Here is a 26,867-nt window from a genome sequence, read left to right as displayed (position 1 = left end):
CACTATCCCTCCCTATGTGCGTGTCCAAACCATCTCACTATCCCTCCTATGTGCGTGTCCAAACCATCTCACTATCCCTCCCTATGTGCGTGTCCAAACCATCTCACTATCATCCCTATGTGCGTGTCCAAACCATCTCACTATCCCTCCTATGTGCGTGTCCAAACCATCTCACTATCCTCCCTATGTGCGTGTCCAAACCATCTCACTATCCCTCCCTATGTGCGTGTCCAAACCATCTCACTATCATCCCTATGTGCGTGTCCAAACCATCTCACTATCCCTCCTATGTGCGTGTCCAAACCATCTCACTATCATCCCTATGTGCGTGTCCAAACCATCTCACTATCCCTCCTATGTGCGTGTCCAAACCATCTCACTATCCCTCCCTATGTGCGTGTCCAAACCATCTCACTATCCCTCCCTATGTGCGTGTCCAAACCATCTCACTATCCCTCCCTATGTGCGTGTCCAAACCATCTCACTATCCCTCCTCTGTACGTGTCCAAACCATCTCACTATCCCTCCTCTGTACGTGTCCAAACCATCTCACTATCCCTCCTCTGTACGTGTCCAAACCATCTCACTATCCCTCCTATGTGCGTGTCCAAACCATCTCACTATCCCTCCTATGTGCGTGTCCAAACCATCTCACTATCCCTCCCTATGTTCGTGTCCAAACCATCTCACTATCCCTCCCTATGTGCGTGTCCAAACCATCTCACTATCCCTCCTCTGTGCGTGTCCAAACCATCTCACTATCCCTCCCTATGTGCGTGTCCAAACCATCTCACTATCCCTCCTATGTGCGTGTCCAAACCATCTCACTATCCCTCCTATGTGCGTGTCCAAACCATCTCACTATCCCTCCCTATGTGCGTGTCCAAACCATCTCACTATCCCTCCTATGTGCGTGTCCAAACCATCTCACTATCCCTCCCTATGTGCGTGTCCAAACCATCTCACTATCCCTCCCTATGTGCGTGTCCATCTCAGTCTGATGTGCTTGTTTCCTGATCCTATCCATCCTTGTTACTCCCAGAGAGAACTTCAACATTTTAGTCTCCGCTACCTCCTCCAGCTCTGCTTCCTTGTCTTGTCCTCAGTGTCTTGTCCTCAGTGTCTTGTCCTCAGTGTCTTGTCCTCAGTGTCTTGTCCTCAGTGCGACCGTCTCTAAAAAAAAGAAAACCATCCATCTCTGTTGTGTTTTTTTTGTCCTCACTCACGGTGGTCTCCATGCAGTCGTTTGTGGAGGTGTATAACCTGACGTCGGACCCTCACCAGCTGGAGAACATCGTGAAGAAGGTGGACCCGACCCTCCTGCAGGCCATGAACCAACGACTCATCAAGCTGCAGTCCTGCGTGGGGGACAGCTGCAGAGACACCACCAAATAACCAACCCAGTCCTGCGTGGGGGACAGCTGCCCAGACTCCACCAAATAACCAACCCAGTCCTGCGTGGGGTACAGCTGCCCAGACACCTCCAAATAACCAACCCAGTCCTGCGTGGGGTACAGCTGCCCAGACACCTCCACATAACCAACCCAGTCCTGCGTGGGGGACAGCTGCCCAGACACCTCCAAATAACCAACCCAGTCCTGCGTGGGGGACATCTCCAGAGACACCTCCACATAAGCAACCCAGTCCTGCGTGGGGGACATCTCCAGAGACACCTCCACATAACCAATCCAGTCCTGCGTGGGGGACAGCTGCAGAGACACCTCCACATAACCAACCCAGTCCTGCGTGGGGGACAGCTGCAGAGACACCTCCACATAACCAACCCAGTCCTGCGTGGGGGACAGCTGCAGAGACACCTCCACATAACCAACCCAGTCCTGCGTGGGGGACATCTCCAGAGACACCTCCACATAACCAACCCAGTCCTGCGTGGGGGACAGCTGCAGAGACACCTCCACATAACCAACCCAGTCCTGCGTGGGGGACAGCTGCAGAGACACCTCCAAATAACCAACCCAGTCCTACGTGGGGGACAGCTGCAGAGACACCTCCACATAACCAACCCAGTCCTGCGTGGGGGACATCTCCAGAGACACCTCCACATAACCAACCCAGTCCTGCGTGGGGGACAGCTGCAGAGACACCTCCACATAACCAACCCAGTCCTGCGTGGGGGACATCTCCAGAGACACCTCCACATAACCAACCCAGTCCTGCGTGGGGGACAGCTGCCCAGACACCTCCACATAACCAACCCAGTCCTGCGTGGGGGACAGCTGCAGAGACACCTCCAAATAACCAACCCAGTCCTTTGTGGGGGACATCTCCAGAGACACCTCCACATAACCAACCCAGTCCTGCGTGGGGGACAGCTGCAGAGACACCTCCACATAACCAACCCAGTCCTGCGTGGGGGACATCTCCAGAGACACCTCCACATAACCAACCCAGTCCTGCGTGGGGGACATCTCCAGAGACACCTCCACATAACCAACCCAGTCCTGCGTGGGGGACATCTCCAGAGACACCTCCACATAACCAACGCAGTCCTGCGTGGGGGACAGCTGCAGAGACACCTCCACATAACCAACCCAGTCCTGCGTGGGGGACATCTCCAGAGACACCTCCAAATAACCAACCCAGTCCTGCGTGGGGGACAGCTGCAGAGACACCTCCACATAACCAACCCAGTCCTGCGTGGGGGACATCTCCAGAGACACCTCCAAATAACCAACCCAGTCCTGCGTGGGGGACAGCTGCAGAGACACCTCCACATAACCAACCCAGTCCTGCGTGGGGGACATCTGCAGAGACACCTCCACATAACCAACCCAGTCCTGCGTGGGGGACAGCTGCAGAGACACCTCCACATAACCAACCCAGTCCTGCGTGGGGGACATCTCCAGAGACACCTCCACATAACCAACCCAGTCCTGCGTGGGGGACAGCTGCCCAGACACCTCCACATAACCAACCCAGTCCTGCGTGGGGGACAGCTGCAGAGACACCTCCACATAACCAACCCAGTCCTGCGTGGGGGACATCTCCAGAGACACCTCCACATAACCAACCCAGTCCTGCGTGGGGGACATCTCCAGAGACACCTCCACATAACCAACCCAGTCCTGCGTGGGGGACATCTGCAGAGACACCTCCACATAACCAACCCAGTCCTGCGTGGGGGACATCTCCAGAGACACCTCCACATAACCAACCCAGTCCTGCGTGGGGGACATCTCCAGAGACACCTCCACATAACCAACCCAGTCCTGCGTGGGGGACATCTCCAGAGACACCTCCACATAACCAACCCAGTCCTGCGTGGGGGACATCTCCAGAGACACCTCCACATAACCAACCCAGTCCTGCGTGGGGGACATCTCCAGAGACACCTCCACATAACCAACCCAGTCCTGCGTGGGGGACAGCTGCCCAGACACCTCCACATAACCAACCCAGTCCTGCGTGGGGGACATCTCCAGAGACACCTCCACATAACCAACCCAGTCCTGCGTGGGGGACATCTCCAGAGACACCTCCACATAACCAACCCAGTCCTGCGTGGGGGACATCTCCAGAGACACCTCCACATAACCAACCCAGTCCTGCGTGGGGGACATCTGCAGAGACACCTCCACATAACCAACCCAGTCCTGCGTGGGGGACATCTCCAGAGACACCTCCACATAACCAACCCAGTCCTGTGTGGGGGACATCTCCAGAGACACCTCCACATAACCAACCCAGTCCTGCGTGGGGGACAGCTGCAGAGACACCTCCACATAACCAACCCAGTCCTGCGTGGGGGACAGCTGCAGAGACACCTCCACATAACCAACCCAGTCCTGTGTGGGGGACATCTCCAGAGACACCTCCACATAACCAACCCAGTCCTGTGTGGGGGACATCTCCAGAGACACCTCCACATAACCAACCCAGTCCTGCGTGGGGGACATCTCCAGAGACACCTCCACATAACCAACCCAGTCCTGCGTGGGGGACATCTCCAGAGACACCTCCACATAACCAACCCAGTCCTGCGTGGGGGACATCTCCAGAGACACCTCCACATAACCAACGCAGTCCTGCGTGGGGGACATCTCCAGAGACACCTCCACATAACCAACCCAGTCCTGCGTGGGGGACAGCTGCAGAGACACCTCCACATAACCAACCCAGTCCTGCGTGGGGGACATCTCCAGAGACACCTCCACATAACCAACCCAGTCCTGCGTGGGGGACATCTCCAGAGACACCTCCAAATAGAAATAACAACGCAAACCTACAACTTTACAGTTAAAGTCAACCCATTAAAAGGTACTTTTAGACAGGGCATCGATTAACCCATTCTGAACGGGAACCCCTTCTGGTGTTCTAAGCATTGTTATACTTTAGCTATTGAAAAATAGCAGATCTCCAAGCTCATAGCTCAGATCTCCAAGCTCATAGCTCAGATCTCCAAGCTCATAGCTCATGCTATGGAGATTCACGATGATTCGCCGTCTGTCGCACGACGTCAGCGTGACGTAGCTCTGAAAACAGCAGATCTACCATCGAGACGCGCTGTTTAAACCAGGCTATAGAATGTATACCCCTAGCGTCGTATAATAAGGCATGGAATTGGATATTTTCTAAAGGATACGTAAACTTCCTGGCCTAATATTCATAAAGTGAGTTAAAGGATACGTACGTAAACTTCCTGGCCTAATATTCATAAAGTGAGTTAAAGGATACGTACGTAAACTTCCTGGCCTAATATTCATAAAGTGAGTTAAAGGATACGTACGTAAACTTCCTGGCCTAATATTCATAAAGTGAGTTAAAGGATACGTACGTAAACTTCCTGGCCTAATATTCATAAAGTGAGTTAAAGGATATGTACGTAAACTTCCTGGCCTAATATTCATAAAGTGAGTTAAAGGATACGTACGTAAACTTCCTGGCCTAATATTCATAAAGTGAGTTAAAGGATATGTACGTAAACTTCCTGGCCTAATATTCATAAAGTGAGTTAAAGGATACGTACGTAAACTTCCTGGCCTAATATTCATAAAGTGAGTTAGGGAGTATTTCCGTCTGCTGTCTAAGCCAATCCATATGCTGTAGTCCTTAAAGGGAAACTTCACCCTTTTTGCAAAAAATATATATTTTAATGACATTTAGAAGATTTAGGACACTTTCCTGGGGAGTCTTCATGTGTGTAACATGTGGTTTTAGATATTTTAGATTGTAGCAGTGAGCCCAGTGTCTCTGATGTCATGGACACTGGGCTCACTTTACTTCCTGGACTACATCAAGGACTGTCTAAAGAGGACAGGACGCGAAGACCGTACGGGCGACGCCATGTTGCTTATGGTGCTCCATGGAAGGAAAGAAACATGCGCAATGGGCTATATGCAGCCAACACTTCCGCGTTCAGCTTCCTTGGTCTCAACTGCGCATGTTTCTTTCCTTCCATGGAGCACCATAAGCAACATGGCGTCGCCCGTACGGTCTTCGCGTCTCGTCCTCTTTAGACAGTCCTTGGACTACATGTTGTCCCAGTAAGACAGCCCCTCCCCCTATCCACAAGGAGGAGCAGTGCACCAGAGCATTATGGGAATTGTAGTCCAGGAAGGAAGTGAGCCCAGTGTCCATGACATCAGAGACACTGCATGGGCTCACTGCTAAAATCTGAAATATCTAAAACCACATATTACACACATAAAGACCCCCCAGGAAAGTGTTCTAAACTTCATTAACATATATATTTTTTTGCAAAAAGGGTGAAGTGTCCCTTTAATGGAGATATAATGTTGCACTTTTGTGCTGGTGTTGTGGTGGAGAAAATCTAACCCCATCATACAGTTAGTTCATACAGTTAGTTCATGACCAAAGAAAATCTAACCCCATCATACAGTTAGTTCATACAGTTAGTTCATGACCAAAGAAAATCTAACCCCATCATACAGTTAGTTCATACAGTTAGTTCATGACCAAAGAAAATCTAACCCCATCATACAGTTAGTTCATACAGTTAGTTCATGACCAAAGAAAAGCTAACTCCATCATACAGTTAGTTCATACAGTTAGTTCATGACCAAAGAAAAGCTAACTCCATCATACAGTTAGTTCATACAGTTAGTTCATGACCAAAGAAAATCTAACCCCATCATACAGTTAGTTCATGACCAAAGAAAATCTAACCCCATCATACAGTTAGTTCATACAGTTAGTTCATGACCAAAGAAAAGCTAACTCCATCATACAGTTAGTTCATACAGTTAGTTCATAGTTAGTTCATGACCAAAGAAAATCTAACCTCATCATACAGTTAGTTCATACAGTTAGTTCATGACCAAAGAAAAGCTAACTCCATCATACAGTTAGTTCATGACCAAAGAAAATCTAACCCCATCATACAGTTAGTTCATACAGTTAGTTCATGACCAAAGGAGATTTGCTAGTTGGCTGCATGCCCAGTTTGGGATAAAGCCGTTTAGTTTAGTTAAACAAAAAAAAAGGTTTCTGGGTTTGGGTTGCATTGAGGTGGTCCAGGAAATATCATACCTGGACATACGTACGTGGTCACCAGTGTTGTTTTTGGCAGCAAATTTAGATTTTTTTTGTTTTAGTCATAGTCTCTTGAATAGTTTTAATTTAGTTTGTCACATTTTAGTCACCTGGAATGTTTTAGTGTAAGTCTACTAAATGTAAGATTTTAGTCTACTGTTGATTTAATCAAACGACATGTATTTTGGCGGGCCTTGATGCCGTCGTAATGACTGTTTTTTTTCACTTGCTGAAAATAGCCGATCTACAAGCTCACACCGCGTCGCAGTGCGACGCGTTGTGAGCTTGTAGATCAGCTATTTTCAGCATGCAACTAATTGTAAAATGACTTATACTGGATCTCTTGTCCACTAGTCCCTTCCTAACATTTTAGTCTAGTTTTTATTTGTTGAAGAAATTGCCAGTGTATTTAGTCTTAGTTTTAGTCATCATAGCTTAGTTTTTATTTAGTTTCCATGTAGTTTTCCTCAGTGGAAAAAGGTAGTCGACGAACATTTTTTCGTCCTAGTTTTAGTCGACGAAATCAACACTGGTGGTCACATCATAGCAACTACACAACCCCAGACCTCTACCAATACCAAAGTGTCATTTTCCGATTCGTAGAAGAGAAGTGGACCTTCCAACTGTATATTTACAGCCTTTCTGCACAGCATTGAGCATGGGTAGTAAATGGTAAATGGTGCCTTTATCCAAGGCGCTTTGCATAGATTGTGCATTACATTCACCCATTCACACACACATTCACACACCGATGCCGGGGGAAACCATGCAAGGCACCAACCTGCACATCGGGAGCAATTAGGGGGTCAGTGTCTTGCTCAAGGACACTTCGACACTAACTCGGGGGGGGGAGCCTGGGTTCGAACTGGCAACCTTTGGGTTTCCATCCGGTCACTCTACCGCTGAGCCACTGCCGCCCGGTAGTGAGAGAAAGTGAAAGACAGTGCACACAGGTCTGTCTCCAATCGTGGATGTGCCTTCAAGTCAAGAGAATGGATGTTGCTTGATGATTCTTGATTCTTTTATCTTTATTTTCTATCAAACAAGATATTTTATGTGAGTATTAATGTTTGCAATTGGCTTTCATGGAGGGAAATGTGATGTTTTCTTTTTTTTCCTGATTTCAACGTTTTGCGTGTGATGTTTTTACTGTTGTCAAATTAATGTGTTTTTTTTTTTTTAATTCAAGGGAAGTTTACTTTAATGTTTTTTTGAATGAATCAGTCGATCGTTGTGTCTTATAATTATATTTGCACTGAAATGTACCTGCCTTAAATGTGAATGGGTCTTCACTGTGACAAAAATCAATAAATATTCAAAAAAGCATTCCAGTCGGACTCGGTGTTGATTTTGTTCACTAAGGGCCGATTCATACTCCTATTTTAGAGCCGAATAAAAGTCGGTTTGGCTCCGTAGAGCCTACAATGTGATGTCATTTGAGGTTCGGGGGGGGGGGGGGGGGAGGGGGGCGGGTACCGTCCTAAAGTCGGCTCTTCGGTGCTACTGAAAATTTCTGACGAGCCGAAATCATTTCGGCACTACAGCGCCGAAACAGCGGTAAAATAGGAGTATGAATCGGCCCTAATACTATGACGTAAATGTAAAATAGGAGTAAGAATCGGCCCTAATACTATGACGTAAATGTAAAATAGGAGTATGAATCGGCCCTAATACTATGACGTAAATGTAAAATAGGAGTATGAATCGGCCCTAATACTATGACGTAAATGTAAAATAGGAGTATGAATCGGCCCTAATACTATGACGTAAATGTAAAATAGGAGTATGAATCGGCCCTAATACTATGACGTAATAATACTATGACGTAAATGTCCGTCGACTACCGTTCTTCAGTGAAGAAACTAACTAAATGAAAAGTTAAGCTTTCAGTTCAAAAGGGATGGCACAAAATAAAAGGTCCTTGCGGTCTTGTCTCCATTTAGGCCATACTGTATAAAGGGATGGCACAAAATAAAAGGTCCTTGCGGTCTTGTCTCCATTTAGGCCATACTGTAAGGGATGGCACAAAATAAAAGGTCCTTGCGGTCTTGTCTCCATTTAGGCCATACTGTATGCAATCAATTCATAGACATGACATGAAGAACAACCAAATTCAATCATGTTGAATATATGATTTGGGGTGAGGGCCTTGGGGTCATTTAACCCATTCTGGACGGGAACCCCGGTTGGTGTTTTAAAGCATTGTTATACTTTAGCTATTGACAAATAGCAGATCTACAAGCTCGGTCTGCTATTTTTGAAAAATCGTGAAAATGTGCCTCAAATCTTTGAATATATATTCTTACAGAGCGAATGTTTTTAACTCAAATCTTTGCTTCTGGGGGGGGTCCCCGGAACAATATATTTTCAGATGGGGGTCGGCAGCCAAATACATAAATGTTTTGGGCTCCTTGACATGAAATATTGACCACCACCGATATAGAAATATAGGTATTTCAGAAAACTGTCCAGATTTAGAAAACATTTAAATGTCGATGTGAGGCCAGACACTTGTGTGAGGGGTCTGTCTGTACAACATGTGGTTCCTCCCAGCGTGTCCTAGTTGTTGATGAGATGTGACGTAACATGAGCTGGGAAAGATGCAGGTCTTTGGAAGGAACAATGCAGGGTGATTTTCTGACGGTAAGGCAGACAAGCGACCAGCTATACTCTGAGAATATCATTCCTACAGTATGAGGTCTCGCCTGTACAGTAACAGGGGACACTGTCCTTTCATGGATACAATATTTGAGCCGTGTTTGAGGGAGACAATGTCACTCTTGACCCTGTGTTTCTCAACAAAATTAATGATTTGTTGCTACAGAACACTTCATTGAAGAGGAAAAACGTGCCGCACTTTCTGTAGCAGAAACTACTCTGAACTTACAGGCGAGCCAAGAACAGATAGCTGGCCTGGATCACCTTCTGACACTCAGCTGGCCTGGATCACCTTTCTGACACTCAGCTGGCCTGGATCACCTTCTGACACTCAGCTGGCCTGGATCACCTTCTGACACTCAGCTGGCCTGCGTCACCTTTCTGACACTCAGCTGGCCTGGATCACCTTCTGACACTCAGCTGGCCTGGGTCACCTTTCTGACACTCAGCTGGCCTGGATCACCTTTCTGACACTCAGCTGGCCTGGATCACCTTTCTGACACTCAGCTGGCCTGGGTCACCTTTCTGACACTCAGCTGGCCTGGGTCACCTTTCTGACACTCAGCTGGCCTGGGTCACCTTTCTGACACTCAGCTTAATAAAAGGTTTGCATTTTTTGAGCAAATAATGTCCCGTTTGCCAAAAGCCAATCTACAAGCTTAGTTAATATTTGGGTGTAGAGGGGGACGAAGACGATGCATAGAGCAGGGCTCTGCAACCGTTTCCACATGAAGTGCCGTGTCTTTATTTTCTTGATAGTCGCCGTGCCATATCGACATCACGTTTAATTATGACACCACATCCAAATTATATATTTCCATCCGATTTTGATTGTTCACACACACATAGAAACCTTTTTTTTCCTCTTCTTCAGAAACATTTTCTTTCACATCAGCACGTATGATATTTAGACACAATTATTATTTTGACCACTGTCTCCACAGTCGGAACAATGAATGTGAGTTTGAATGAATGTATAATTATGTGCATGTCATTTGCATACAGATGTGAGTGGACTTCATTTAACTGTAAACCTTTTTATAGATACATTTAATCTTCTCTCTCACACTTGTGCCAGTGATCACCCGACACCCTCTGCTGTTCCAATGTTGGCACCCGTGCCTAAGGTTGCCTACCCCTGGCATAGAGTACAGTGCTAAACATTTGACCAAGTATTGAGGCCATTAAGGGCCAAATGCTACAGCTTGAACCCACATTCCATAAATAGTCTCAGGTTTAGTCAACATAGGGAAAGAAGGAGGACCCCGTGATCAGTTTATAAACTTTAATCAAAGCCAATAAGATTATTGCCAACATCCCAAATCAAGTTGCTGTTTGTAGGAACACCCTGGTGTCGGTCGATGTTGGGCCGGCCGCTCATGTTTTTCCCTTCAACTTCATCAAGGCTCTGGCATGTTGTAAGACATTCAGAGTTATTTTAATAATACAGGTAACGAGTTGAAGCTCATTTCGTCACAGGGGAATAGCCAAATTAAGTAGAGACATTTTGTTGATAGCTCAAAGCTTGTAAAATAGTGAACCAAGACTGCGAAAAAAACTGGGACAGTGTGTGGATGATTAGGTTCAATGCTCAGTATGCCGGGTCTTCTGCCACACAGCCCCTTATCTGTGGAACTCTCTCCCTATACACCTGAGAACTCTCTCCCTATACACCTGAGAGCACCCCACACAGCCCCTTATCTGTGGAACTCTCTCCCTATACACCTGAGAGCACCCCATTCCACTGACTCTTTTAGGAATGGACTTAAGACCCACCTTTTTAAGAAAGCTTTTCCCTAATCTTGTTTTACTGCTAATGATGTTGTTTACGCTTCTTTTGTTTTTAATTTCTTGCCATGCTTTTAATCTCTGTAGCACTTTGAGATTCGTAAGAACGTAAAACGCTTTATAAATAAAATGCATTATTATTAGTATTATTATGCACAGCAGCCTCATGGGGCTGTGAATTCAGGTGAGAATGAATGGATGCTCCCCCAAGCCATCAGGACAGGAGTAGAATGAATGAATGAATGGATGCTCCCCCAAGCCATCAGGACAGGAGTAGAATTAATGAATGAATGAATGAATGCTCCCCCAAGCCATCAGGACAGGAGTAGAATGAATGAATGAATGGATGCTCCCCCAAGCCATCAGGACAGGAGTAGAATTAATGAATGAATGAATGAATGCTCCCCCAAGCCATCAGGACAGGAGTATAACAGAATGAATGCTCCCCCAAGCCATCAGGACAGGAGTATAACAGAATGAATGCTCCCCCAAGCCATCAGGACAGGAGTATAACAGAATGAATGCTCCCCCAAGCCATCAGGACAGGAGTATAACAGAATGGATGCTCCCCCAAGCCATCAGGACAGGAGTAGAATTAATGAATGAATGAATGAATGCTCCCCCAAGCCATCAGGACAGGAGTATAACAGAATGAATGCTCCCCCAAGCCATCAGGACAGGAGTATAACAGAATGAATGCTCCCCCAAGCCATCAGGACAGGAGTATAACAGAATGGATGCTCCCCCAAGCCATCAGGACAGGAGTATAACAGAATGGATGCTCCCCCAAGCCATCAGGACAGGATCTAAAATTTCAGAGATAGTCGTCTATGAATCTGCAACAGACCTATAAATGCACATTGGAAACAAATCAAAAAGCTCGCCTCTTACCATGGGCAAAAAAAGCAATAGCACAAGAACAATTTAGCAAATTCTTCCCATTGTTGCAAATTACAAATAAATACAAGTGCCGAGGAAGAAGGCTGGCTGGTTTTAAGGCTTGGTGCTGTTCCCACCACAGCTGTGTTCATGATCAGGCTGATCAGCATTAATGATTGGAAGCGTTGCTTACCTCTACCTGTCTGTATAGAGAGTATGCACATGCATGATTTTCCCATCAGGACACGCCCCCCTCATCTAGACTGAGTGGCAAAACATTGAGCAGCATGGAGTGTTGGAGTTTGGAAGCACTCGTTGGAAATCACTCAACCATCCTGCGTACCACGTGTTTCTAAATGTCACATAATGCAGGAGGCAGCAAAATGTTGTGTTATTGAAAACAAGCACTTCCAAACTCTGACACTTGGAAAAATAATCAAATGCAGGGCATTTCTTGACAGAAAGTAGCTCATAATGTTTCTATGGTGGATTTTTATGAAACAAAAACTTTGAAACTTGAAAGAGGATAATTCAAGCTTTTCGTACAGCTGCAATGTTGGTGAGTTTAACATTGTTTAATGCAATCAGACAGGACGTTTCTGTTTGGATGAATGGGCTGTCAAGGCCAGAAAGTAGTTTTTTGCCACTCAGTGGGCGTTCCCGCATTACTTCCAGGTACGATGATGTCTTGTGCATACCCTCTATTGCTTCATCATCACAATCTTCAAGAGTCAAGTGTTTTCCAGACAGTGTGGCTTTGAATCTCTGGTGTTTCTGTACCTTTGACTCCAGCATCCTTGTCACTTTAACTAAGTAGCTTTAAGTTCCTTTCTTAGGTTCTTCTTTTTGTTTTACTTAGAAGCAACAGAAGAAAGAACCTGGCAACAGACAGCTGAATATTGGAGCTGAGTATTAGAGATTTAATTCTTCTTGGAAAAATGCAACACTAACCATATAGAATACACATTTAGGCAAAATGAAACCACTTGACAACCAGTTTTAACTTAAATTGACTTCCATGTTTTATCCACATGAGGGCGACAAATACCGTTGAATAAAAACGGATCAATGGAGTCAATGCTGTAACATTAACAGTTACATTTATCACACTATATTAGTTCGATGGATTTGGATGAATGTTGTTTCTGCCACATGCTGTTCATTAAAATGTAATTAAAGGGACATTTCACTTTAAAAACATGTTTGGGTCATTTTACCGTCTACACAGGCTTTTGTGAACACCGGTAGTTGCTCGAGTTAGTATTTAGATATTTTATATCTCCCTTTTAACAATTAGATTCATCAAACACCTGTCCTTGGTTAAGGTGACACATTTTCAATTACCTTTATTGTATTTTTTCAAAAGAATATCTAAATAGTACTGAATCGAGCAACTTAAACACTGTCCGGGGTTGTTCACAAATGTGACTGACTAGCTGTTGTCAAGGCAGGCAGGCAATTCTTTAGAGCTCTTCACACAAAACTAACAGTACAGGTTCTAAACTTGAGGATAAATTACATTTTAACAAACAGACCACGACACTCATCAGGAATTATGAACCATTTTATTGATCTGCTTTGAACAAAGACAACTTATTCAACAGCCTTTCATGATGATAAACTATATTGCAGTTCTAGTTGTGAACCAAATGGACCCTATAGTGAACCAAATGGACCCTATAGTGAACCAAATGGACCCTATAGTGAACCAAATGGACCCTATAGTGTCACAATCAATTTTTATTTTCGGCCCCAATAATTGTGTGTTGTCATGATTTGTCACGACTCGAGTTGGCTTTGTCCGCGGCGTAAACGTCTTTAAATAAATACTTTCTGAAATGTCTATGAGGAAAATTAACGGAGAATCATTTCCTGGTCCATGGTAGGGGGCGGGACTGCGACGCTCTATAGGGTATATATATTTAAATTGTAAAGAAAAAGAAACCCTCTCTCTCACATGTATGCCAGTGATCACTAACCCTCTCTCTCACATGGATGCCAGTGATCACTAACCCTCTCTCTCACATGGATGCCAGTGATCACTAACCCTCTCTCTCACATGGATGCCAGTGATCACTAACCCTCTCTCTCACATGGATGCCAGTGATCACTAACCCTCTCTCTCACATGGATGCCAGTGATCACTAACCCTCTCTCTCACATGGATGCCAGTGATCACTAACCCTCTCTCTCACATGGATGCCAGTGATCACTAACCCTCTCTCTCACATGGATGCCAGTGATCACTAACCCTCTCTCTCACATGTATGCCAGTGATCATTAACCCTCTCTCTCACATGGATGCCAGTGATCACTAACCCTCTCTCTCACATGTATGCCAGTGATCATTAACCCTCTCTCTCACATGGATGCCAGTGATCACTAACCCTCTCTCTCACATGGATGCCAGTGATCACTAACCCTCTCTCTCACATGGATGCCAGTGATCACTAACCCTCTCTCTCACATGGATGCCAGTGATCACTCTCCCCTGTGCCAATGTTGGCGTCTGTGCCTAACGGTTGCCTAGATTGAGAGAACCATGGACACCAACAACAACCGTTAATCATTCAGAGGTAGGCATGTAACGATATATCGTATATCGATATATATTGATATTAATCCCAGCGATATGAATCGATTTATTGAAATAAAAAAAATGATTTTTCAAAAAAATAAATTTTTGGTGTGTGATGTGAAATGTGAGCTTTAATCATATTCCGTCATATTCAAGTGCTTTTTGAGAGAAATGAGTCACTCTCAGTAGTAGAGCACTGTAGGGGGGAGCTGTCTGTGACTGTGCCCAGGTGATGATGGTCGTTGATGCTCATCAAGGAAGGCAATTATGTTTCTGCACTGTCAAAAGTAATGCTACAATGTAGTTAAATGAAAAATCTGAAAAAGCTCGGGGGGGAGATAAATTATATAAAATTAAAATAAACAATTCTGGAAAATATTTTTTGTTTTAAAAGAATCGTATCGTGATGCAAATTGTATGGTGAGTTGAGTGAATCGTTAACATGCCTATTCAGAGGTATTTGTACACAGCCTTGTCCTGCAGCGTCTGAATCTCCATCTTGACGGGGCACTTGTAGAAGTGCGAGAGCAGCGACTCCGAGTAGCCGATCAGGAAGTAGAACTTCTGCGGCGGCATCTTCTGCAGCATCAGAGCGCACACCACGAGCACGTTGGCTCGCCGCTTGATCACCACCTCGTTGGCCAGGCAGCCGTGGAACGTCCCGAACATGAAGCGCCGCACGAACACGTCCTCTATCGTCCTGTCGGCTGCACCTTCCTCTCCCTGCAGGTTACCTGAAGAGGAGAAATGGAGGGAAGGAAGTGTCAAAAAGGTCTCGCATGGATTAAAGCAGTGGTTTTCAAATCAAGGCCTCATTCTGTAGTGTTTGGCATTTGAGCCACGGACCAACATTTGATAAGATTTAGCCTTGCAGACCCAAATCTAAAGACTTTTGTTATCGTTTGGATAAACTTTTGTCCACAATTCCAAGCTGTGTTGATGTGGTACCATAGAGATAAACGGGCAAACATTTATCAAAATAATTTAACTCTCGAGTGTAAAATGAAACCAAATGCACCCATAAGTCCGCGAATATTTTATGAACTGGCAGACGGTCCGTGGTAATAGAAAGGTTGGGAACCCCTTGTGTGGAGGAGCTCTACAGAGGCAGACTATGACATGAACCCATTCTGGGCGGGAACCCCTTTTGGTGTTTTAACTAAGCATTATGTTATACTTTAGCTATTGAAAAATAGCAGATCTACAAGCTCATAGCGCGCCACCGAGTGGCGCGCTTTGAGCTTGTAGGTCTGCTATTTTTGAAAAATCGTGAAAATGCTGCACAAATCTTTGAATATATATTCTTTCAGAGCGAACATTTTTTTTATTTCGACATCAGGCCTAAATGGGTTACATGTTTACCCTGACCTGTGCATTAGCAAGATATACGGAAAACAATGTTTTCAGGAGCTCTGAGGTTTCACCAAATGTAGCGATGGACCCGGTTCATCTGCAATGAATGAATGAATAGATAAATGAGAAAGAAACGTACTGGTGTGCTGCGACAACCATCCTTTGTAGTGTCCGATGTCATGAGGGTGCAGTGCTTGCTCATAGGTTACAGGTTTGTCTCCTTTCCCCACGCGAATACGAGCAGCGTGATTCTGGCACCCAAACAAAGAAAGAAAGAAGAATCAGATGAGAGACGGGACAGTTACATGTGCACTCTCCTCACAGTTACAGAACACAGACGGATTACAGACATTTTACAATTTAGGCATTTATCAGACGCTCTTAATCCAGAGCGACTTACATTAGGCAAGAACAAAAGTATGGGAATACATCACATATATAAAATGCATTTATCAAGAAACATGCGTAAGCTAAGAACGTAACTAGAACATATCTATATAATGACGCTATACATATTAACTATACATATATACTATACTATGCTATACATATGTTCTATGATGTGCTATGACTACATACAATGCAATTATTGTGCTGTCTACATGACATGCTATAAGTCTGTTTCAAATGCTATCTAAGTCTAAAAAGTGCTATCTAAGGGGGTAGGATAAGTGCTATGGGCCATGATGGAGTCTGAAAAGGTGGGTCTTCAGACTACGGCGGAAGATTGGGAGTGATGCTGCAGTTCTGATTGCAACGGGGAGTGCATTCCACAGTTTTGGGGCCAGAAGGGAGAAGAGTTTGGGACGTGTGGAGCGTTGTCCCGGCGTTTTTAGTGAGGGTACTTCCAGCTTTCCTGCGTTGGCTGATCTGAGTGCGCGGGAGGGTTTGTAGGGTTCAATCATATGGGGGAGCCATACCTTTGGTTGCTTTGAATGCCAGCATCAGAGTTTTGTATTGTGTGCGGGCAGCGACTGGGAGCGAGTGCAGGGAGCGGAGCAGGGGGGAGACATGTGAGAATTTTGGCTGGTTGAAGACCAGACGAGCTGCGGCATTTTGGATCAGTTGGAGAGGCTTACGTGCACATGCCGGTAGGCCAGTAAGGAGCGAATTACAATAGTCAAGTTTTGACAAGACTGTTGTCTGGATTAGGAGCTGGGCTGATTCCTGGGTGAGGAACGGTCTAATTCGTCGTATGTTATAGAGTGTGAACCTACAGGATCGAGTGACAGCTGGGATGTGAGTTTTAAACGGGAGCTGACTGTCCAGGACAACACCAAGGTTCCTGGCTGTTGGGACAGACGTTACCAGGGCGTCGTCTACGGAAATAGACAACTGCGTAGGCAGATGTTGAGCCATTATGGTTAGCGGTTACCTTGCAGCACATTATGGTTAGCGGTTACCTTGCAGCACATTATGGTTAGCGGTTACCTTGCAGCACATTATGGTTAGTGGTTACCTTGCAGCACATTATGGTTAGTGGTTACCTTGCAGCACATTATGGTTAGGGTTACCTTGCAGCACATTATGGTTAGGGTTACCTTGCAGCACATTATGGTTAGTGGTTACCTTGCAGCACATTATGGTTAGGGTTACCTTGCAGCACATTATGGTTAGTGGTTACCTTGCAGCACATTATGGTTAGCGGTTACCTTGCAGCACATTATGGTTAGCGGTTACCTTGCAGCACATTATGGTTAGTGGTTACCTTGCAGCACATTATGGTTAGTGGTTACCTTGCAGCACATTATGGTTAGTGGTTACCTTGCAGCACATTATGGTTAGTGGTTACCTTGCAGCACATTATGGTTAGGGTTACCTTGCAGCACATTATGGTTAGCGGTTACCTTGCAGCACATTATGGTTAGCGGTTATGGTTAGCGGTTACCTTGCAGCACATTATGGTTAGTGGTTACCTTGCAGCACATTATGGTTAGGGTTACCTTGCAGCACATTATGGTTAGGGTTACCTTGCAGCACATTATGGTTAGCGGTTACCTTGCAGCACATTATGGTTAGCGGTTACCTTGCAGCACATTATGGTTAGGGTTACCTTGCAGCACATTATGGTTAGCGGTTACCTTGCAGCACATTATGGTTAGCGGTTATGGTTAGCGGTTACCTTGCAGCACATTATGGTTAGCGGTTATGGTTAGAGGTTACCTTGCAGCACATTATGGTTAGCGGTTACCTTGCAGCACATTATGGTTAGTGGTTACCTTGCAGCACATTATGGTTAGTGGTTACCTTGCAGCACATTATGGTTAGCGGTTACCTTGCAGCACATTATGGTTAGTGGTTACCTTGCAGCACATTATGGTTAGCGGTTACCTTGCAGCACATTATGGTTAGCGGTTACCTTGCAGCACATTATGGTTAGCGGTTACCTTGCAGCACATTATGGTTAGTGGTTACCTTGCAGCACATTATGGTTAGTGGTTACCTTGCAGCACATTATGGTTAGGGTTACCTTGCAGCACATTATGGTTAGTGGTTACCTTGCAGCACATTATGGTTAGTGGTTACCTTGCAGCACATTATGGTTAGTGGTTACCTTGCAGCACATTATGGTTAGTGGTTACCTTGCAGCACATTATGGTTAGTGGTTACCTTGCAGCACATTATGGTTAGCGGTTACCTTGCAGCACATTATGGTTAGCGGTTACCTTGCAGCACATTATGGTTAGTGGTTACCTTGCAGCACATTATGGTTAGTGGTTACCTTGCAGCACATTATGGTTAGTGGTTACCTTGCAGCACATTATGGTTAGTGGTTACCTTGCAGCACATTATGGTTAGGGTTACCTTGCAGCACATTATGGTTAGCGGTTACCTTGCAGCACATTATGGTTAGCGGTTATGGTTAGCGGTTACCTTGCAGCACATTATGGTTAGTGGTTACCTTGCAGCACATTATGGTTAGGGTTACCTTGCAGCACATTATGGTTAGGGTTACCTTGCAGCACATTATGGTTAGCGGTTACCTTGCAGCACATTATGGTTAGCGGTTACCTTGCAGCACATTATGGTTAGGGTTACCTTGCAGCACATTATGGTTAGCGGTTACCTTGCAGCACATTATGGTTAGCGGTTATGGTTAGCGGTTACCTTGCAGCACATTATGGTTAGCGGTTATGGTTAGAGGTTACCTTGCAGCACATTATGGTTAGCGGTTACCTTGCAGCACATTATGGTTAGTGGTTACCTTGCAGCACATTATGGTTAGTGGTTACCTTGCAGCACATTATGGTTAGCGGTTACCTTGCAGCACATTATGGTTAGTGGTTACCTTGCAGCACATTATGGTTAGCGGTTACCTTGCAGCACATTATGGTTAGCGGTTACCTTGCAGCACATTATGGTTAGCGGTTACCTTGCAGCACATTATGGTTAGTGGTTACCTTGCAGCACATTATGGTTAGTGGTTACCTTGCAGCACATTATGGTTAGGGTTACCTTGCAGCACATTATGGTTAGTGGTTACCTTGCAGCACATTATGGTTAGTGGTTACCTTGCAGCACATTATGGTTAGTGGTTACCTTGCAGCACATTATGGTTAGTGGTTACCTTGCAGCACATTATGGTTAGTGGTTACCTTGCAGCACATTATGGTTAGCGGTTACCTTGCAGCACATTATGGTTAGCGGTTACCTTGCAGCACATTATGGTTAGTGGTTACCTTGCAGCACATTATGGTTAGTGGTTACCTTGCAGCACATTATGGTTAGTGGTTACCTTGCAGCACATTATGGTTAGTGGTTACCTTGCAGCACATTATGGTTAGTGGTTACCTTGCAGCACATTATGGTTAGTGGTTACCTTGCAGCACATTATGGTTAGTGGTTATGGTTAGTGGTTATGGTTAGTGGTTACCTTGCAGCACATTATGGTTAGTGGTTATGGTTAGTGGTTATGGTTAGTGGTTATGGTTAGTGGTTATGGTTAGAGGTTACCTTGCAGCACATTATGGTTAGCGGTTATGGTTAGTGGTTATGGTTAGTGGTTATGGTTAGAGGTTACCTTGCAGCACATTATGGTTAGCGGTTATGGTTAGCGGTTACCTTGCAGCACATTATGGTTAGCGGTTACCTTGCAGCACATTATGGTTAGTGGTTACCTTGCAGCACATTATGGTTAGGGTTACCTTGCAGCACATTATGGTTAGTGGTTACCTTGCAGCACATTATGGTTAGCGGTTACCTTGCAGCACATTATGGTTAGTGGTTACCTTGCAGCACATTATGGTTAGTGGTTACCTTGCAGCACATTATGGTTAGTGGTTATGGTTAGCGGTTACCTTGCAGCACATTATGGTTAGTGGTTACCTTGCAGCACATTATGGTTAGTGGTTACCTTGCAGCACATTATGGTTAGCGGTTACCTTGCAGCACATTATGGTTAGCGGTTACCTTGCAGCACATTATGGTTAGCGGTTACCTTGCAGCACATTATGGTTAGTGGTTACCTTGCAGCACATTATGGTTAGCGGTTACCTTGCAGCACATTATGGTTAGCGGTTACCTTGCAGCACATTATGGTTAGTGGTTACCTTGCAGCACATTATGGTTAGTGGTTACCTTGCAGCACATTATGGTTAGTGGTTACCTTGCAGCACATTATGGTTAGTGGTTATGGTTAGTGGTTATGGTTAGTGGTTACCTTGCAGCACATTATGGTTAGTGGTTATGGTTAGTGGTTATGGTTAGTGGTTATGGTTAGTGGTTATGGTTAGAGGTTACCTTGCAGCACATTATGGTTAGCGGTTATGGTTAGTGGTTATGGTTAGTGGTTATGGTTAGAGGTTACCTTGCAGCACATTATGGTTAGCGGTTATGGTTAGCGGTTACCTTGCAGCACATTATGGTTAGCGGTTACCTTGCAGCACATTATGGTTAGTGGTTACCTTGCAGCACATTATGGTTAGGGTTACCTTGCAGCACATTATGGTTAGTGGTTACCTTGCAGCACATTATGGTTAGCGGTTACCTTGCAGCACATTATGGTTAGTGGTTACCTTGCAGCACATTATGGTTAGTGGTTACCTTGCAGCACATTATGGTTAGTGGTTATGGTTAGCGGTTACCTTGCAGCACATTATGGTTAGTGGTTACCTTGCAGCACATTATGGTTAGTGGTTACCTTGCAGCACATTATGGTTAGCGGTTACCTTGCAGCACATTATGGTTAGCGGTTACCTTGCAGCACATTATGGTTAGCGGTTACCTTGCAGCACATTATGGTTAGTGGTTACCTTGCAGCACATTATGGTTAGCGGTTACCTTGCAGCACATTATGGTTAGCGGTTACCTTGCAGCACATTATGGTTAGGGTTACCTTGCAGCACATTATGGTTAGTGGTTACCTTGCAGCACATTATGGTTAGCGGTTACCTTGCAGCACATTATGGTTAGTGGTTACCTTGCAGCACATTATGGTTAGTGGTTATGGTTAGTGGTTACCTTGCAGCACATTATGGTTAGTGGTTACCTTGCAGCACATTATGGTTAGTGGTTATGGTTAGTGGTTACCTTGCAGCACATTATGGTTAGTGGTTACCTTGCAGCACATTATGGTTAGTGGTTACCTTGCAGCACATTATGGTTAGCGGTTACCTTGCAGCACATTATGGTTAGTGGTTACCTTGCAGCACATTATGGTTAGAGGTTACCTTGCAGCACATTATGGTTAGTGGTTACCTTGCAGCACATTATGGTTAGCGGTTACCTTGCAGCACATTATGGTTAGTGGTTACCTTGCAGCACATTATGGTTAGCGGTTACCTTGCAGCACATTATGGTTAGTGGTTACCTTGCAGCACATTATGGTTAGTGGTTACCTTGCAGCACATTATGGTTAGTGGTTACCTTGCAGCACATTATGGTTAGTGGTTACCTTGCAGCACATTATGGTTAGTGGTTACCTTGCAGCACATTATGGTTAGTGGTTACCTTGCAGCACATTATGGTTAGTGGTTACCTTGCAGCACATTATGGTTAGTGGTTACCTTGCAGCACATTATGGTTAGTGGTTACCTTGCAGCACATTATGGTTAGTGGTTACCTTGCAGCACATTATGGTTAGTGGTTACCTTGCAGCACATTATGGTTAGGGTTACCTTGCAGCACATTATGGTTAGTGGTTACCTTGCAGCACATTATGGTTAGGGTTACCTTGCAGCACATTATGGTTAGGGTTACCTTGCAGCACATTATGGTTAGTGGTTACCTTGCAGCACATTATGGTTAGTGGTTACCTTGCAGCACATTATGGTTAGGGTTACCTTGCAGCACATTATGGTTAGTGGTTACCTTGCAGCACATTATGGTTAGCGGTTACCTTGCAGCACATTATGGTTAGTGGTTACCTTGCAGCACATTATGGTTAGTGGTTACCTTGCAGCACATTATGGTTAGCGGTTACCTTGCAGCACACTGTGGAGACGTGGATGGCTCTGCTCGCAGCCGGACCGCACAACGTGCCAGAAGACTTCACCAATGTTCTCTGGAGCCCAAAGATGACAAAGCAAAAGGTTTAATTTATTTAATTACTTTTAAATGTGTATTTAACGTGACAGGCAGGCACTTCCCCATCTATCTCATGTAAACAACAGTGGTGGAAAGTAAACTATCTAACGCGGCCTGTTGTATTACCCATTTAGGCCTGACGTCGAAATTTAAAAAACGTTCGCTCTGAAAGAATATATATTCAAAGATTTGTGCCGCATTTTTACGATTTTTCAAAAATAGCAGACCTACAAGCTCGTAGCGCGCCACTCGGTGGTGCGCTATGAGCTTGTAGATCTGCTATATTTCAATAGCTAAAGTATAACATAATGCTTAGTTAAAACACCAAAAGGGGTTCCCGTCCAGAATAGGTTAAGTACAATTTGTAGGTACATTATTACTTCCAACTCCTTGGTCATTTATACTTCTACCACACTACATCTCAGAGGCAACTATTATAATATACAATCATTTGATAGCCTTAGTTAGTTACTATGTATTTTGCAGATTGATACAACACATTAAGTTAGTGGTTTTCAACCCTTTTCAAATCAAGGCCCACTATTTATTTAGTGCATTTGAGCCACGGACCACCATTTGATGACATTTAGCCTCTCAGACCCAAAACTTGCTGTATTGTGGTACCATTAGGAGAGATAAAAGGCAAACGTGTGTAAAATGAAACCGGGTCCATTTGGTTTCATTTTACACTCAGTCAAGAGTTAAAGATCTCCAACTCTCCATCAGCTGGGGACCACCTGGAACACCGTACCTCAAGGACCACTGGTTGAAAACCACTGCATTAAGTTAAGCAACACAAAGTAAGCAGCCTAATTAAAATCACCTTTACCAACTGCAACATTAAAGCGATGAACAAGCAGCTAAGCTCAATTATCTGCTTCGTCTCTCACGTGTGACTCTGTGGTGGAACGGCTTTGAAATCCAGAACAAGACTGCTTATATATGGTTAGACCACACGTCCGCTCGGAACATCCCGATGACGTCACATCCGCAACCAAGCAAGCAGTCATATCCATATATGGAGTTTCAACAATATCTACGCCCAAATATGACGTCCGATCTACATCCGAGTCAGTTCATGACGCCAGTCTCAAATGAGTCAGCCCATGGCCATTGATCTATGAGTACCACAGACGAAAAACAGTCTAAGTCCAAATTTCAGACTGACCCCTCCACGAAAAGGCCTTGTTGTCCTGAACCCTTATCTATCATTTATATATTATGGATCAATAGTGTGGACTTAGACTGTTATTCGTCTGTGGTACTCAATTAATGCAATTCAATCTTTGTCAGACTGAGGGGAATCCGACCTATCACAATAAAAAACAAATAAAAAAGAATAGAGAAAGATATTTACAATAAAGAGTTCCACCATGTTCTGTTTCGAACATACAAGACAATGCGCCAATGGTTCCACAGTCTAGAGGAGAAGCTGACATATTAAGTCAAGTAGTCAACCAATTCATTCAAAGTATAGCCACGTGTAGCCGCAAGCAACTTAAGATGCTATAAATTTCCATCTGCATCAAAGTTGCAACACCCTCCCTTGACAGCTTTAGGTTATCATCTTTGTCTCTGTCAAGCTTTTGTTTCATAAAATATATGAGCAAGTTAACTTTCTATCAATAAATCCAGTGCAGCGCCTATTTCTGTGTGTCTGCGTTTGGAAGCATACACCAGTGGTTCCCACAGTGGGGTCCGTGGACCCCCAGGGGTCCTTGAGGTAGTTCCAGGGGGTCCCCAGCTAAATGATAGTTAGGAACCAAATAGACCCTTATGGGTCCATTTGGTTCCATTTGTACACTCTGAGTTAAATTAACGTTGATTTACAATATAAATTGGGGTCTCGGAGATAGAAATGCCATTAAATGGGGGTCCGTAGACTAATGCATATCAAACGGGTTGAGAATCACTACTAGAGCCGTAAACATCTTCTCTTATGAGGGTCCCTGGCATATCTTTTCAAATGGGGGTTTGTGGGGCTAGTTAGTGTCAACTCAGGGGTCCTTAAATAGTCTGGGAACCACTGCCTTACAGTATCTAGTGGGGACTGGGGAGGACCCCTTCATAACAGAGAGCTCTCAGACTCTCACTTATAAAGGGGTCCTTAACAGTTCTACTGCGTACTACGCGCTACCCGCGTTTTAATCAAATATTCTACGCTGCCGAGATTGTTTTATTACCTTTAGATCATACGCTGAAGTATTTGGGCTTTTGATCAGTGAAAATCCGTTTGTACGATCGCACCACCCGCCATCTTGGTACGCCACAAGACCGGTGCACAAGACCCTCCTTCATGAGGTGTTGTACCCCGTTCACTTGCATTGGCCTCAATTTCCCAGAAGCCCTAGCAGCCCAGCGCATGGGTTGATTTCCGCTTCCGTCATCATAACATGAAGGTCTCTCCACCAGCTCCGCGGCAAAGACAGAGTTTATTTTTAATTTTTAAAATACAGCGATTTAAAACAAATGTCGGGTATATCGTATTAAGCAGGGCCTATAGTTTGATGAAACAATTTAAAGCCCTCAAAGTGTTAACCCATTTAGGCCTGAAATACCTATGTTTCTATATCAGTGGTTCTCAATATTTACATGTCAAGGAGTCCAAAAATGATATGTAATTGACCACAGACCCCCCCCCCCCCCCCCCCCATCTGAAAATATGTTGTTCCAGGAACCCCTCAGAAGCAAAGATTTGAGTTAAAAAAAGGTTGGCTCTGAAAGAATATATATGTTCAAAGGGTTGCGGTTTGTGCTGCATTTTCAGCAGATCTACAAGCTCATAGCGTGGCACCGTCTGCTATTTTTCAATAGCTAAAGTATAACATAATGCTTAAAACACCAAATGGGGTTCCCGCCCAGAATGGGTTAATAGGCATTTGCTTTGGATAAAAGCGTCTGCTAAATGACTGTAATGTAATGTAATGTAAACCAGGGCTGCCTCACGCTTTGAGAGTGAGAGTCACGCAATTTGACCTTTTACCACGCACCACGCCACACCTCTCATTTCTCACGCACGCACAATACGCACCCCGAGGGGGGCATAAAATGTGCCAAAAAAGCCAAGCCGGCTCGCATAATAACAATTTTCTCCACGGCTCCGCCGCGTAATAACGCGCACCCATGTGTGTGTCCTCACAAACGGCAAAAATAGCCGATCTGCAGGAGATCATGCAGCGCTGTTATATGCAGTAGAAGGGTAACCAGGCAGTGGACCACCAAATCGTCAGCAGGGTCCCTGACTGTGACGCATGGAAATGAGCCATGCAGAGTTTAACATCGCTTCGAAATATTTTTCATGGAAGACAATATAGCCTCCACAAGTTACAACATTAAGTGAGTAAGTCACAAGTGACTATCTCTCTTCTATACTGGTGTGTGGCGTCTCTTGCGTGATATGAGGAACGGTGCCAGTAGCCTACGCACATTATAGGGACAAAGTCGTGTGTGTGTGTGTGTGTGTGTGTGAAGGGGGAGGGGCCGCATCGCAACTTGTCGTTATAGTTCTGTTCAGAGAGGGAGAGAGAGAGAGAGAGAGACCACAGATGTGTGGGCATGGGGAAATTAAAAATAAGGCATTTTCCCAAATTCCAGTTTTCTGACTTTTTATCAAGGACCCCCAAATTGACACTAATTAGCCCCGCGGACCCCCATTTAAAAAGATATGCCAGAGACTCCCCATAAGAGAAGATTCTTACGACTCTAGCAGTGATTCTCAACCTGTTTAATTTCAAGGTCCCCCAGTTTCACATGCATTATGCTACGGACCCCCATTTAATGGAATTTCTATCTCTGGGACCCCCCAATTTATATTGTAAAATCAATGCTAATTTAACTCTGAGAGTGTACAAATGGAACAAAATGGACCCATTAGGGTCCATTTGTACGCTCTTACAGACCCATTATATCCATTTGGTTCCAAATGATCATTTAGCTGGGTCCTCCCTGGAACTCCCTCAAGTACCCCTGGGGGTCCCCGGACCCCACCTTTGGAACCACTGCCTTACAAGTCTGTAACACTGACAGAATGAAATAAATAATACATCCCCAAGACTGATGGACTGTCATGTTTACGTCCAGGTAATATTTAACTGTCATTCGCTGGTCAAAATAAGCATTTATTTTCCAGTGGAGTTAAACATATAGCTGACGTATTTCAATCAGACTATAGTCACAACATTATGATAAATAATGTTCCCTCTGTGAAGTATGAAATGCATGTTTTTTAAGCTTGTTTCTCACCAAAAACATCACGCTCCGAACGTTGCTCAAGGACGCAGCCATTTTTCCTCCCTCAGCTGAAGCAAAGGATTGTGGGAAGTGTAGGGTCTTCAATCTCGGGATTGTGGGGATGTGTGTAGACGTAGTGTCTTCAATCTTCACCTAATAATTACGATTTGCTACAGTATAAGTAGAATTAAAAAGTCACATCACAATCGTTATATTAAGTATCAACTGACCACGACAAATGTTTGGTTTAATAAACTTTGTTTAAAGAATAATAATAAATGTAAACGTGGAACTGTTGATTCAAGAGACGTTCCCGACGGACCATATATGGGGTCGCACAAAC

At 44.7% G+C, this 26,867-nt stretch overlaps 2 protein-coding genes and 1 long non-coding RNA gene across 3 annotated transcripts in view; 2 read left to right on the top strand and 1 right to left on the bottom strand.

The window, feature by feature from the left end:
- gnsb (glucosamine (N-acetyl)-6-sulfatase (Sanfilippo disease IIID), b) overlaps positions 1 to 1,489 on the top strand; it is a gene marked incomplete at its 5' end in the record, with an annotated part of 40,619 nt that extends 39,130 nt beyond the window's left edge. Inside the window, one exon of the mRNA XM_079525311.1 lies at positions 1,243 to 1,489. Within this exon, the coding sequence (XP_079381437.1) occupies positions 1,243 to 1,395 (153 nt within the window). The 3' untranslated portion in view covers positions 1,396 to 1,489. The remainder of the gene's footprint in view (positions 1 to 1,242) is intronic.
- A 5,317-nt stretch (positions 1,490 to 6,806) lies between these two features.
- LOC306939896 lies at positions 6,807 to 7,844 on the top strand. Its single transcript, XR_013791943.1, has 2 exons — positions 6,807 to 7,185; positions 7,442 to 7,844. It is a non-coding gene; the product is annotated as an uncharacterized lncRNA (long non-coding RNA).
- Positions 7,845 to 13,384: 5,540 nt separating this feature from the next.
- On the bottom strand, positions 13,385 to 26,660 carry mrps24 (mitochondrial ribosomal protein S24). Its single transcript, XM_079524442.1, has 4 exons — positions 26,537 to 26,660; positions 22,191 to 22,271; positions 15,909 to 16,020; positions 13,385 to 15,150 (listed from the first exon to the last, which is right to left on the bottom strand). The coding sequence occupies exons 1-4, from the start codon at positions 26,576 to 26,578 to the stop codon at positions 14,867 to 14,869; spliced, it is 519 nt and encodes a 172-aa protein (XP_079380568.1). The 5' UTR covers positions 26,579 to 26,660; the 3' UTR covers positions 13,385 to 14,866.
- Positions 26,661 to 26,867: the final 207 nt, after the last annotated feature.

Source organism: Electrona antarctica, assembly GCF_951216825.1.
Source record: "Electrona antarctica genome assembly, chromosome: 16".
In the NCBI taxonomy this organism is placed as follows: Eukaryota; Metazoa; Chordata; class Actinopteri; order Myctophiformes; family Myctophidae; genus Electrona; species Electrona antarctica.
Note: the sequence above shows the minus strand (reverse complement) of the source record. Positions and strands in the feature narration are given on the sequence as shown.